The sequence below is a fragment of the Cololabis saira genome, chromosome 9, assembly GCF_033807715.1.
Source record: "Cololabis saira isolate AMF1-May2022 chromosome 9, fColSai1.1, whole genome shotgun sequence".
NCBI lineage: Eukaryota > Metazoa > Chordata > Actinopteri > Beloniformes > Belonidae > Cololabis > Cololabis saira.
This window is the reverse complement of record NC_084595.1, coordinates 31,924,147-31,938,728: the sequence shown is the minus strand read 5'-3', so window position 1 is coordinate 31,938,728 and position 14,582 is coordinate 31,924,147. Positions and strand designations below refer to the sequence as shown.

Sequence of the window (14,582 nt, the reverse complement as noted above, 5' to 3'; positions counted from 1 at the left end):
ATCTTCCGTCAGGCTGAACTTATCAAGCGTGAAAAATCATTTCAAAGGATGGCCCGAGAGGGACACATGAAAACAACAAGGTCTTTTTTCCTTTCCTGCTTGGAAATCTCATTATTCCTCAAGTTCCCCTCCTTCTGAAAAGCTACCCCCTCCTCTACCTTATTTCAGTTGTTTAGTCCCCGCCTCGCTACACCACAAGCCCACTCTGGATGACTCAAGGACTACTTTCTCATCTATAGCGCCGCCTCTTTTCTCTCACTGGCCCTGTCGCTCACTCGCCCCTGTGCCTGCTCCCTCCTCTCTTTTCTCCTCCCATCCTCTCTTTCACAGCCGTTCCTCTTCATTGCTGGTTGTTCACACCAACCAGCTCAAAGCCAAAGAGCCCCTCTGTCCCTCTCACACGGATCCATCTTTAAACCTGAACCTTCCCCTGAAACAAACTGAGATATTGCTCCAAAGGAAGTTATTGCTCAAGGCTAAAGGTATAGAAAAATAACTTTTTCCTTAATATGTTATCATTAAATATGTTTGCAAATGCATTTAATCATTTGACCAGTGGCTGAGTTTGTACAGTATGAGCGTGGCTTGATCCGGGTGTCTGAGTTTGAAGCAAACTGTACACGTGTGTATTATACTGTAGCACGTAAAGGGAAGTTTGCAGTCTTTCACAGCTGTGAGTGAAACATTTGTATAGAGTGCAGCATTTCTTGACAAAAACGTTCAAAGGATGTTTTGTAGATGATGTCATTATATTTTGTTTTTGTATGTAAGGACAGTTTCTGCCAGATAGGTTGCAACAAAATATTAATAACTCAAATTTTATTTGCTGCGCACAAACTAAAGAAACCCTCTTTTATCTGACATGACATTGTGGTTTTCTACCTGTATTCAATCATCTACAGACCTCTTACAATATGTCCCTTTCACTCAAGCAGGCAATTTCAATCTTGAACCAAGGAACTGCGGAAAAGAAGAGCAACAGCAAACAGAAAAGTCATCAGTACCTTTATGGTGTTACTGCTACGGTCAAGTGAAGTTTCTGGACGCCTGAAGTTGATCTGAAAATCTTTCAAGCTGCAGAAATGACTCAAAGCAACGGGGAGGACTCACACAGAACCCGGAGCGGCCTCCACCAAATCCGTGCTGGCTTCCAGTCCCGATCGATGCTGGCAAAAAAGAGAGTGGAGAACATCTCAAGGGGGGACATGAAGGGATTTTTCATCAGAAATGCTTTTGTGATTCTAACCATTGCTGCTGTCATTATTGGTAAGTTACTTTTAGGTAACAATGCCTCATACACTTGAGGCATTGTTTACACCAAACTCTCTCATGACAGAGATTATTCCTCCTCGTCTTGTGTAATTTACAGCTTCATTGCAGGACAGAAGACGTAAACAACTAGAAATAAACTCACCGGATGAGCAAACAGTGGAAGCTCTGATGATCTTAACAGACTGCTCTTAACTTGACCCTGTAGCTGACCTTCGACCTGTCGCCTTTAAACTCTGAATTCTACACAGGATGAAGTAAAACAGGCCCACCCACTGCCTGCTCATCTGCAGTCTGGCTGGAATGAAACTATTTCATGACATATTTGACCGACAGGCACATTCAGGATACTCCTTGTGATGGGGGGCAGGGTCAGCCACCTGGGCTTGTCAATAGTGTAGTGCTAAAATCAGCAAACGGTTCAGAAATATAAGCAGACCTGACTGACAGTGAAGAAAAGAACTTGCAAACGTTGGATGAAGAACATGTTTTTTAAAATCAATTGAAAAGGGAGTGACACTTCTTTGAAAAGGGCAGAAACTGTTAACATTTACTTCACTCTGCATTTCACATTTCCCTCCTGTTTCTTTTCTAGCAGTGTAGCTGTCTTTCTTCTATGATGCGTATTGTTTTGAAATTAACCAGATTTGGATTGAGATTTATCAATCCCAATGGGCAATTCAGAGACTGTTAGAATAATTCAGTGGGGCAGTAAATAAATAAGATAAGAATAAAACAATGGTGTTATATCATTGATGAGTTCTATGGATCTCTCAGCAACAATAATCTAAAGAGAGTATTGTCTGTGTTAAGCAGCCTAATAGTAGGGAGAATGAAAGAATTGGATTTCGAGTCTTTCTCATCCAAGGCATTAGAGACGAGTCCTTTGATAAATTGTGGTCTGGTTGACTGATCATTTTTTTCATCTGTGTTAAAGCTGTTTTGATTCTCACTGCAGGTATAATCCTGGGATTCGCCCTGCGTCCATATAAGATGTCTTATCGTGAAGTGAAATTCTTCTCTTTCCCGGGAGAACTGTTGATGAGAATGCTCCAAATGCTGGTAATGCCCCTTTTGGTCTCCAGTCTCATCACAGGTATGAATGTTTGTGCAAACAATTTGTCTCTTTTTCTTTTTGCCAGCTTTCCATTTCATTATTATTATTATCAGTAACTGACAAACACACTTAAACATGGCCATGGATTTGCAGTCTGAGTCAATAACTATGTCACACTGTTACTGTCACAACTTTATGCAACAATGCTGTACACACCCAAGGCTGATATTATAATCCCATGTTACTACTACTCCTTACTTACATCTGACCCAAGCCCACCTCTGTAGCCACTAGACTAAAAAAGAAATATCCTTGTGGTGTCCACCAGTGTGTCATCTACAGCATTTATCCGTGACTTCTTTTGAAACTCCAGACATGAGAGATGACAGCGACTATGTTATTTGTTGTCCTGCTGCTCCACCGATCAACATGTACCTCATGATCTGTGGCGGGAGCCTGCTGTTTGCTCTGTTGATACTATTAGTTTCGAAGCTGACGCATTAAACTAAAGCAGTGAAACTTCTACTGAGCATTTGAAGTAATTCAGAATTCCTGGAAAGGCTTATGTTACCACTTTCTTGCATCAGCTGCTGCTTATATGAATATGAGTCAGTATTACTGAAAAACAAAAGCACATGACATGCCTGTGAGCTCATGGATCAGAGTCTTTATCTGTTTTGTAACTCATATTTGAATAGACATATAGTTTGTAAAACCACAAGCCAGCAGTGGCATAACAGTTTGTTTGACTCTGACTGACAAATGTCAGTTGGGAAAAACAAATGTCCAACATGTACAGTGATTGACAGGGACAAAGGCCAGTCTCCTCCGGGGAACGACAGAGACACGTTGTTCAATAATAGTGAGCTTTGTGTTGCAGTGGGGCGTAACATCAACATCCTTTGACATCTGTCATGTGACCATAGTTACGGCATATGGAAATCAGTCTTGTCATCTGTGTACAACCACAAATTAGAAAAAGCCCACCAAGATTCATGTTTTTCTGAATCCAGAGATGTCAGTGTTTGGCCCATCATCCTTTTTTTTTTTTAGTATACATCCAGTCCTGTAATTTGTGCCAGGAGCACATTTCCATAAAATGTAGGACGAAGGATAGTGCCACTTTGTAATTATTCCTTCTCACAACACTTAAAAGATGTTCTGCCTCTGAAAAAAAAAATGCTTTGTCTGACTCCTTCTCATATAAGTCACTGTCTTATTTTTAGTTTCACAATAGTCAACACATTGTCTGCTAGGGGGTGATCAGAACTGCAGACAGGCCAGTCTGTACCCTCTTCTTCCTCAGCCAAGTCTTTGCAATACGTGCAGAATGCATTTTTGCAAATTCACGGATGTCAATGGAAATGATGTGATTTTGAAGGCATCATATGTAGCTCTATAATCTTTGTGTTTTCTCCTGGTTTAATACTGTTATCGTCCAACGGTACTGATATGACTCCATCATAGTCTGGCTATTGCATACGTTGCTGACAACAGTCATTATGGACCTGCTCATCTTTGGTTCATGGGGCCCATATATATACATATATATATATATATATATATATATATATATATATATATATATATATATATATATATATATATATATATATATATATATATATATATATATATATATATATATATATAAACAGTAGCATATATAGTAGCTGTATAGTAGCTGTATAGTTAAATTGTTTTATAGAAGTAAATATTGTGGGACATAGTATTTGTATTTCATTGATACCAAATCATAAAATACAAAAACTAATATAACTGTGGGTTATTATTACTTTTTTATTATTATTTTCTTTAATATACCTTTGTGTAAAAGTACTCTTATGTATATGCATGGATACACACTGTACACTTTTAACAGTGTGTGAGCATGGCAGAGCTCTGAGATCCTCCACCCAACGTTTGTTGGAAGTGTCCAGGTCGAAGCAGAAGCACTGGGGTGACCGAGCCTTTTCAGTAGCCGGTCCCAGGCTCTGGAATAAGCTCCCGTGTAACTTACGTGCGATCTCTGACCAGGGCCTTTTAAAATCTAAACTGAAAACGTATTTATTCAGGGTGGCTTTTAATACCCAGTAGTGTGGCGACAATTTTTTATACTTTGGTCTTGATGGTATGTTTTATTCTTGTTTTATTCTGCAAGCACTTTTTGTCTTGATTGTATGTTTATTCTTTGAATCACTTTGGTTCACCTGTAGGTCGATGTAAGGTACTATATAAATAAAGTACATTTACATTTACATTTACATTTACTACTCTTTACCTGTGTATAGTAGCATACTAAAGCTAGAAGAACAATGACCCAAAGAACTGGTGACTTGTTAGATTCACTGTAGCTTGTGAGAAAATAGCTACTTTTTTTTTTCCTTTTTGAGTTATCCCTCCTGTACAATTGCACTCTTTTCATTGAAAAGCAGTCCTCACATTCTCTTTGATCTGGAAGGGTATTGTGACCACACCATAAGCTGGGATCACTAGTTACAACTAATGTGCTGCAGGTTCACTATCACTGCACTGCAACTGGTCCTTTACATACATAACCAAGAGCAAGACGTGGAAAATAAGATATTTTAAGAAAAAAGCACCACAGCTCCTGCTGACATGTGGCTCCTGCAGAAAATGACTGTCATGCTCCCGAGACAAAATAGCGCTTCCGTGTGAAATGGGTTGCCTCTGAATTGATCTGATCTGAAAAGTAAGGCTAAGTTGAGAACCCGAAAGATTGAGCAGACTTCAGAGGGGCCCTGAAAGGTAAACTGAGTAAATGCAGAGGGGCCCTTAGGGGTAGTTTGAGATGAATGCAGACGCCCCGGAAGGAAAGAAGTGAAGAGAACTAAAGCTAGAGAACAGAGGCCGAGCAGGAGAACTAAAGATCAAGGCTTACGAGAAAATGGGTCGCAGTTCATGATGTACATAACCACATTTCTATTTTTCTCAGTTTTTTTAGCTCACTCGCTCGCCAAATTAGTAATAAAAAACTCCTTAGACTAGAAACTTGATACATGTTTGCAATTCAATTAACATTGTCTCCAGACATTTCACTGTTAGGGTCCATGAAAGTGCATTTATTGACCTGAGAAGGTAGACAGAGACAACAGAGGATGCAATGAACAGAGAAAACTGAGATTACTACAGAAAACAAGCTTGCATTATTTATTATAAAACAAGTATAGGACAGAATAATTTCTTGTTCATTAGACTAAACTTTAAATATTAAAATTTTAGCAAATGACTTACAGATATGTTTTGAAACATAGTCAGTCAGTCGTCACCCAGCATTAGCAAATGCCAAATATCTTTTGGAAAAACCTCTACTTGTCCCTCACTACCTCAAAGTGAGACTACTTTTTTGTCTGATGAACATTCACCCCAAATAACAAAGAAAGTCATTTTACTTGCTCCCCCTTCAATCGTAGTTATTTCGTTCTTTTGAAGAGATTGAATTGTTGAGGCTGTATCCTTTGTTGCCCAGACAACAGGCCGGAGATCATTGTGTATAAGCATGGGGCTGAGTGAGTCAAAGTGTTTTCCCATGGCTCTAGGACAGAGGATGGGTGAAAAGAAAGAGCAGGAAAGGAGGTGGGCAAGAGGGAAATGGTTGATAATTAAAGAGAACTCAAGCAATAAGTTCAGAATGTACGGAAATAAAAGAAAGGGGCAAGATTTCACAAAGATCAGTCGAGGGGTACAAGGGAGACAAGAGATTGTGATGGAGAGGCTGTGTAGAAAGGATGTTGGGGATTCTGGAGAGTTAAATGAAGAGGGAAGGGGAGTAGGGAAAGAAGAATATCAGCAAGAACAGGACAAAAGCCCAAGTCCTGGGCATGTTGAGACAAGAGGAGCAGAGAGGGTCAGCGCTGGGGCAGGAGCTACACCTATACATATTTGTACCTCATGTTATCCATTCTCATCAATATAACCTGTTCCATAGCTCCTTACCCAGACCTACACCTTAAAAAATGAAATGCCTTATACCATCCAATACCGTCCATAACCCTTCCTAGACCCTACTGTGAACTTGATTTGAACCCGAGCTTATGAATCAAGTCAAAACAACACAATTTCTCTTTTGCACAAACATTTGTTAATCTATAACTGACATCTTTAGACACTGTGTTCATAACAAACAGCAACATCAGGGATGTGCAGGACTTTCCAGACACAGAGAGACAGAATGTGCACTGATTTGCAGTCTAACAAACTGTAGGCAACCAAAGTACAAAATTGCAATTCAAAAATCCAATTACCGGTTGTTTATCTCTTCAGCTGTAGGCTATATGAATATACAACATTGAAGAGATTTCACTGGCTTTGCTTTTGTACAGTAGGTGTTGTTTTTCCACCTGGAAAGGTCAGTCAGATTGTGTTTCTTGCCGCTCTTTGTTGTCAGAGATAGGGATTTGGATAATCCAGATGGCTGTATTCCACCCGTAATTACAGCACCTTTTCACAGGGTAACTTTATTCACAATGGGACTTAAATTAGTGACACATCAATGCAAACTCAGATGACATGGGACAACATGACCAAAGATGATAGAGATACTTTCCTAGTCTTTGTGGAAACATCATCAATAGAAACAATTCACTTTATTCTGACAATCCCATTCTTGTTAATCTGTTAAATAACATTGTAGCAGTAAAAGCTAACAGTGTGTCTTTATTAAGAAAATGTATACATGTATATAAATACCCATGAAATTAAATGCACTTGTTGAGTGATTGCTAATTGCATGTATGTGATGCTTTAATAATACAGTGAGGTAGAGAGCAGACACTTTTATTTCACTAATTGAAATAATACTGTTTATTGAAATAGTTTTCTTTTTTCAGGTATGGCATCTCTGGACGGCCGTGCCTCTGGTAAAATGGGTATGAGGGCAGTGATTTACTACACCACCACCACGGTGATCGCTGTGTTCATCGGGATTGTCATGGTGCTCATCATTCACCCTGGGAAAGGAGTAAAGGATGAATTCACCAAGCCTCAGCATATGGAGCAGATCAGCACTGCTGATGCCTTTCTGGACCTTATGAGGTACCTGTGCACGCTTCTGCTTCTTGAACATGGGGGAAAATATTTCCTTCTGATGTAGAGGTGCTGTTTAATCTATTTGATTTAGCTTTAAAATCCCCAAAAAGTAAAATAAATAAACAATGCAAATTAGAAGCATTTAATAGCTTTTACAACAGTTCACTTTTTCTCTTTCTGCTTTTCTTCCTTCATAAGTGTTACATTCAATTTATTTTTTTAAAGGACCTGTATTGTCTTTTCCAGAAACATGTTTCCCCCCAACCTGGTGGAAGCTTGCACCCAGCAGGTACATTTCCCACCACAGCCTCTTTTTCTTGATCTGTAGCTGCATAGTTTTTTCTTACTTGATTGTGTCACTCGGTGAGTCCGTATTTCCATTTTAAATATTAATTTTGTATTAGCGGTTTAGAAAATTTTTATTTTTTTATATCCTTATTGAAATAAAACGTTTAAAAAAAAGTTAATTGTAATTTTGTTCTGACCTTTTAGCTCTATCAATGAGAGCTTAATAGGATGGTAGGATGATTAAATGATCATTGTATCCCAAAGTTTATTTTTTTGGATTAACAGAACTCTAACAAAACCTCCTCTTCATGTATCATGACAACAAATATCTGTCCTACTGTCCTAAAGTTGATAAGTTATAGTAAAACAGAGACAAGTATCAAACCCAAAACAAATTAAAATTTGCAGGGACAATGTTGTTTGTTTCAATGACATCAACGTCCCACGCACGCGGGAATATTTCTGTGTGGAGTCTGCATGTTCCCTCTGGGTACTCTGACTTCCTCCCACAGCCCAAAAACATGCATGCTGGGTTGATTGATCGTTCTTAATTGCCTGTAAGTGTGAGTGCCAGCATGTGTGGTTGTTTGTCTATATATGTGGCCCTGTGATAGACTGGCGACCTGTCCAGGGTGAACTCCTGCCTCTCGCCTGTGATGAGCTGGGATAGGCTCCAGTGACCCTGCAAAGGATAAGACGGTATTGAAAATGGATGGATGGATGGACATCAACATCTTGGGATTTTGAAATATCTAGAATTTTATTTTATGGTGAAAATATTTCTCAGAATTCAGAGCTGATAATATGATACGAATTAATTCATTCTTTTTTCTGTGAATCTATATGAATGCTCTGTGCCGTGTCCTCTCATAGCATCCACTTCAAGAAGGAATTTTTATTTTAACCATTTTGGAATGAGATAAGATTTTTTTGGCCTTACCTTAGACATTTTTTTTATTGCTTCACACCACTTCCATTTCTTTATTCCAATACATTCAGGCACATGGAGGTGCTCTAGTGACACTGTATCATTTTGCTCACCAGATGATTATATTAAATGGACAACACAAAAAATGCATCTTGAAAGGCTTCCTTGTCCATTTTTTATACTGTTCATTCAAACTTGAAGGATAGCATCAATCTTTGTTCCTCCATATTTACAAGCTGCTTGCCATAATTAAATAGTTAGTTATCTTAAATGACAAATGTTTTTCTAAGAAAAATAAATAAAACTCTTTTATGAAATGATATTTAACAAGTAATTAATCACTATTGAACACATTTGTCTCTCTTTAAAATCCAGTATAAGACGCAGTATGCCAAGAGAATAGTCCGTGTGACAATGACGGTGAATGACACAATATTCACACTGAATGGTAGCCAGCAGATTACCCATGAGGAGACGATCCCAGTGCCAGGAACTGTGAAGGGGATCAATGCACTCGGCCTGGTTGTGTTCTCCATGTTCTTCGGTCTAATCATGGGCAAGATGAAGGAGGAGGGAAAGCCACTAAAAGACTTTTTTAACTGCCTCAATGAAATCATCATGAGGCTGGTTGCCATAATAATGTGGTGAGTGGCAGGATTATTATCTTCTCAGATGGATGACTGAATAGAAACAAGTACAATATATTAATCAAAACTGGTCAAAACACATCGATCCTCAGGTACGCCCCCATCGGTATCTTGTTCCTGATTGCTGGTAAGATCGTGGAGATGGAGGACATTACAGCCATGGGTGGCCAGTTGGCAATGTATACAGTGACAGTCATCAGTGGCCTGCTCATCCACGCTGTCTTTGTCCTGCCAACACTTTATTTCGTCATTACCAGGAAGAACCCCTTTGTGTTCATTGCAGGTCTGCTGCAGGCACTCATCACTGCCCTGGGAACATCTTCTAGGTATGTAACTGGACTGAGAATGAAAACATCAGACAGAGAAACAAGAAAAGCCCAACCTACAAAATTTAGACTAACAAATGAGCATTACTTTTGTGTTTGATAGTCGGATTTGTTGCATATGTTTTTATATTGTATGTATTCAGCATTGTTGCAGTGACAGACAGATCAGTGGCTCGCTTGGTAGAGTTGGCTGTCCTGTAATTGGTCCCATTATGTATCAAAGTGTCTTAGGGCAAGGCATGGACCAACATTGCCTCCCAGTGTACAATATGAGCATAGGGATCAAAGTACTGCTGGATATAGTGTAACTATGTAATAAAAGTGTGTGTTTGTATGAATGAGTAAGTGAGAAAACACAATGAAAAGCATTTTGTAGAATCTTGCAAAGATAAAAGAGTTGCTGTTAGAGTACTAAGACATGTATTTAGTAAAAGGTTTATCTTGAATGTCAACAGATGAGGAGTGTTTTTTCTTCGTTTTTTCTCCAGTCTCTTATTGTTCCCCTCCTGCTCTTTACGTCCTCGCTCAGTTCTGCCACATTGCCCATTACTTTTAAATGCTTGGAGGAAAACAACAAAGTGGATAAGCGTGTGACCCGTTTTGTGCTCCCTGTCGGTGCAACAATAAACATGGATGGCACTGCTCTTTACGAAGCCCTGGCAGCCATCTTTATTGCCCAGGTCAATGATTATGACCTTAACTTTGGACAAATTCTCACGATCAGGTATGTGATATATATGTAACCCTCACAGTTCAGCTTTTGCTCTAAAAACATCATTCTATTTGTGGTGCTGATGCAGTTATTGTCACCACAGCACATTCAATTCAACATCTTTTTTTGTGCAGCTGATATGGACTCTCGGGGACACCAGATAGTGAACCTTGTCTGATGGGAGACTTGAATAAGTTTAGGATGCACATAAATATTTCTATTGCAATTGCTTTTCAGTCATCTGAAGCATTCCAGAAATCAGTGCATACCATTTTACCATATTTTACAATAGCTAAAGTGTCAATAATTGCACTGCTTCCCCCTCAGCATTACAGCCACTGCAGCCAGTATTGGAGCAGCTGGAATACCTCAGGCAGGACTGGTCACCATGATGATAGTGTTGACGTCTGTGGGCCTGCCAACGGATGATATTTCACTCATCATTGCTGTTGATTGGTTCCTGTAAGTATCAACGACATGGCTATTTAGAAATCATACTTTTTTATAATAAAGTCCATTCAAGAAACTAACATTTAAAGTGGCATGAATCCTATAACATGTGACCAGAATCTTGTCGGATCACCTTGCTGTATTCTCTCTCCACTCTCTGACCTCACCAAATCTCTGTCTGTCCTCAAAATCAGAGACCGCTTGCGCACCACCACCAATGTCCTCGGAGACTCCATCGGTGCAGGTATTGTTGAACACCTGTCCCGTCATGAACTGCAGAAAAAGGACCCTGAGGTGGGAAACTCAGTGGTGGAGGAGGCTGACAAGAAGGCGTACAAGCTCATCTCACATGAGAATCAATATGAGAATGAGAGGCCCATTGACAGTGAGACCAAGATGTAGGGGCAATATTTTTGTTCATGGCAGAAACACATTATTGCGAAAACCGTTGCACTGTACTGAAACCCATTCTTAGTTAAACCCGTTTGGATTTTCAAATATCCATCTTGCTAGACATTTGAATTAAATTAAATCTATAGTTAGAACATATAGCAGCCAAGTGAGTGGCACTCATGCATGTGGCGTCTCTCAAACACCAGGGTGTATATGGAATGGTTTGTGCATTGTTTTTCTAAGCGGTGGCATTATGATGCATAACTGCTATAAGGTGTTTACCATTAAGAATGACTTACAGAGCTCTGTGGTCCTTGGCTTACATTCCAGATCCAAATTCTCTCTTGATTGTGATGCCAGATATCACCCACTAGAGGCCAGTATTGGCCAGTCTACTGTAGAGTCTAGACTCCCTAGTCTAGACACACAGCACGCTACAGCTCATGGGTGCACAAGTTTGTTTTTTTTTCCTGTTTTTAGACCTGTTCCCTGTGTATTGTTTTGCTAGTGTTGTATGTAAAAGATAAACTGTAGCTGTAGTATAAATCTCTCTGGAGACTTATTGAAATGTTGTGTTTATATCATGCAGATATCATGCACATAATCTGGTGTACCAAAATCTTGGGGGAAAAGGGCTTTTTCAAACCTCTGTACAGATATTTGTGGCTTTGTTTCACATAGTTGGGTGTACATATTACAGTTTAATTAAGAAAAAAATAGAAAGAAAAATATTTTCTGCCTTTAGGCACATGTAGTTTTACCCCTTAACTTTTCAAAGCAATAAGTGCCATTATTAAGGGTAATATTTTCTCAGCCAACTTTGTTTTTGTTACATATGTTCCTCAAACCAATCACTACATTTGTAAAGAATGACACACCAAAATTACTCAGCCATGTTGTTGCATTTCAATTTAATTTGTTCATGAATTTTGAAATATAAGCCGCAAACTTCAACCAAATATGTGAACCGAATTTTCACCCAAGAAGTGATATACTAGTATCCAAATTTATACCTGAATAATTTTGCCAAAGTGTTGCGTGTACATTTTATTAGTTGAAAATCTGACCGTTCAGTCTGAAATTCAACCCACTAAGTTTCAACCAAAAATAAAAACAAGGTTTTCTACAAAATTTGACATACTTGTACTTTAATTTATAGCCTGACCAAACAAATGCTAACAGGCACTTGGCAGTTTCAGTTGGAGAATGATAATATGGTAGGCTTTAAATGTAACTTTGAGCCAGTCCTTCACACTGGCCATGTAAGCATTACATTAAAAAACATTTTGTTTAAAAATAAACATGTTATTACAAACTGTTTGATATAACTCCAGTGTTTTTCAATCCAGCTCCTCGGGACTTGCTGCCCTGTGTTTTTGGATGTTTCTCTGCTCCAACAGACCTAATTCAAATGGATCATAGGATCATTGACAGACTTGTACAGACCTTGATGACAAGGTGGTGAATTTCTTTAAGTGATGTGTGTCTGAGCAGAGCAGCATCTAAAACATCCAACAAAACATATGGGTCCTGAGGATCTAGATCTAGATTGCAGAATGGCACCATTGCAGAAAAATCTGTTCAGATTAAAGGCTTCATTAGAAAACCAAGTCTTAAGACTACTAGATTTTCAAGGAAATCTTGAAACTGTCAATTAAAACATTTTCTTTCTCTGCCTCTAAATAAGCTAAAAGCTAGAAACAATAAAAACTATTTCACAGTTTTGTTTTGATTACAATAAATGCAGCCGACTGCATTTATTGTAAATTATCGACTGTCACGTCATGTTCATCTTAATTAAAGCCACTCTAAGTAGCAATACCACTTCTGACCACACAACGGCAGCAAAGCACAAGAAAGTCCCTGGCTTCATACACAACACAGCTCACCTCCAGTGGAACAAAGTGGCATTACCAGGTGTGCAGATCTACCTCCACTCATCATCGGCATAGAATTGGCAGTGGCTTTTTTTTTTTCAATGCAGCAGATCTATTATCCCCGCGTTGTAGGAAAGGAATTGCAACCTAGAGTGGCTTTAAAACTATTGCATTATGTCTCTTTTCTGAGTTTTGGTTGTGAATGCTGTATAATCGTTTGCTTGGAACTGATGACATGGACCTCATATTGCATCAGGTTTGAAAGACAAAAGCAGGCATATATTGCAACTGGGTTTATAGATTAAATTAGCAAAGTACAAGCCTGAATGTATCATTTACATACTTTTCTAAATTACATTTGGGCACTAGATTCTTTCAAGTCATTTTGCTCTTAAGAAAATGAAACAAGTATTTCTATTGGTTCACACAAAGTAATAGATTTAATTGCAACCTAATTGTTTATATAAGACAGCTTGATGATTTGTATGTTTCTTATTCATTATAAAGCACAGATATTGTGTTTGCATAGCTATTGTTTTGTATAGAAGTCTAATCATAATGTAATGTGTTTGTATAGAGAAATGTAGATAAATGTGTATATTGATTGTAGATTGAAATTGCAATGAAAATAGTTAAACATTGTATGGTAACAGATGATATAATAACACTTTTACTAAACCTAATGATCAAACTAACAGTTTCTGTAGTCCTAACAAAGGCAAAAGCAACCTGGTTAAAAAAGACCAACTAGTTTCCTTCACACTCAGTTCCTTTATTTACAGTTATTGGTGCCTTGATATCAGTACATCTCTCATAGATTCACATCCATATTATTAGACTAAACTTGAATATATATTTTTTTCAATAAAAAGATATCATTACTGGTTGTGTATATATGATTTTACCATAAACATCAAAAATACCTTTTTTTTTTTTTATTCCTGTTTAGGCCTGTAAGATATTTTAATGAGTAAAATTAAATCTTGTAAAGTCTTTGTAACTTTGATATACTGGAGCTTCTTGAGCATTCGGTTTATTGTTCAGATGCTAGTAATGTTTGTGAGTTCAGGAGTCAGTTGACCTCCTGACCTCCAGTTGACCTCCTGAGCTGCAGCTGCCCTAAAGCACATGCTGAGATCCTTTTTTTTAACCAGCTAAGATGCTGATCCGTTCATCCATCCATTGTCTAAAGCCAGATTGTTGAGAGAATGATCTAAGTACTCCTTCCTCTCCCCTGCTGCCTCTCTGCTGGATGGACTGTTCCCCTTCCAAGCTGTGAGACATCATCTCTCCAGCAAGTCCAAGTGGTGCACCAATGCACCCCTTGGCACAGTTTGTACAAAGATTAATGACCGAGGAGAAGGGCAAGTGTTTTCTCACAATGGCATTTGTATTTTAGATGTTGAACAGGTCTGGGTTTCATTTGTCTCATCTCTTAATCCCCAAATTTTTTCAGAGATGAACCAGATAAGCATCACATCAAATGCTCTTCTCATATGTGTGGAGTTTGTAAATGTCCGCTAAATGATGGTTAATGTTGCTCCAAAACCTGTATGTCAGTTACCGTAATTGATGGTTTCACAGAT

The 14,582-nt window shown here is 38.6% G+C and overlaps 1 protein-coding gene across 2 annotated transcripts; it reads left to right on the top strand.

The window, feature by feature from the left end:
- The first annotated feature begins 342 nt into the window (after nucleotides 1-342).
- LOC133450555 (excitatory amino acid transporter 1-like) lies at nucleotides 343-12,687 on the top strand. Of its 2 annotated transcripts, none has more exons than XM_061729267.1 (10): nucleotides 343-482; nucleotides 936-1,266; nucleotides 2,228-2,365; nucleotides 7,177-7,381; nucleotides 7,622-7,664; nucleotides 8,967-9,235; nucleotides 9,331-9,564; nucleotides 10,094-10,288; nucleotides 10,604-10,738; nucleotides 10,921-12,687. In XM_061729267.1, exons 2-10 carry the CDS (start codon nucleotides 1,083-1,085, stop codon nucleotides 11,126-11,128), a joined length of 1,611 nt encoding a protein of 536 aa, XP_061585251.1. In that variant the 5' UTR covers nucleotides 343-482; nucleotides 936-1,082; the 3' UTR covers nucleotides 11,129-12,687. The 2 variants fall into 2 exon arrangements, with proteins under 2 accessions (XP_061585251.1, XP_061585250.1); XM_061729266.1 differs by having other exon boundaries at nucleotides 933-1,266.
- Nucleotides 12,688-14,582: the final 1,895 nt, after the last annotated feature.

Coding starts and splice junctions, on each gene's coding strand:
- LOC133450555 (XM_061729267.1), top strand. CDS start 1,083: ATGACTCAAAGCAACGGGGAGGACTCACACAGAACCCGGAGCGGCCTC. Junction 7,665..8,966: donor TGGAAGCTTGCACCCAGCAG/GTACATTTCCCA, acceptor TTTAAAATCCAG/TATAAGACGCAGTATGCCAA. Junction 10,289..10,603: donor GGACAAATTCTCACGATCAG/GTATGTGATATA, acceptor CTTCCCCCTCAG/CATTACAGCCACTGCAGCCA.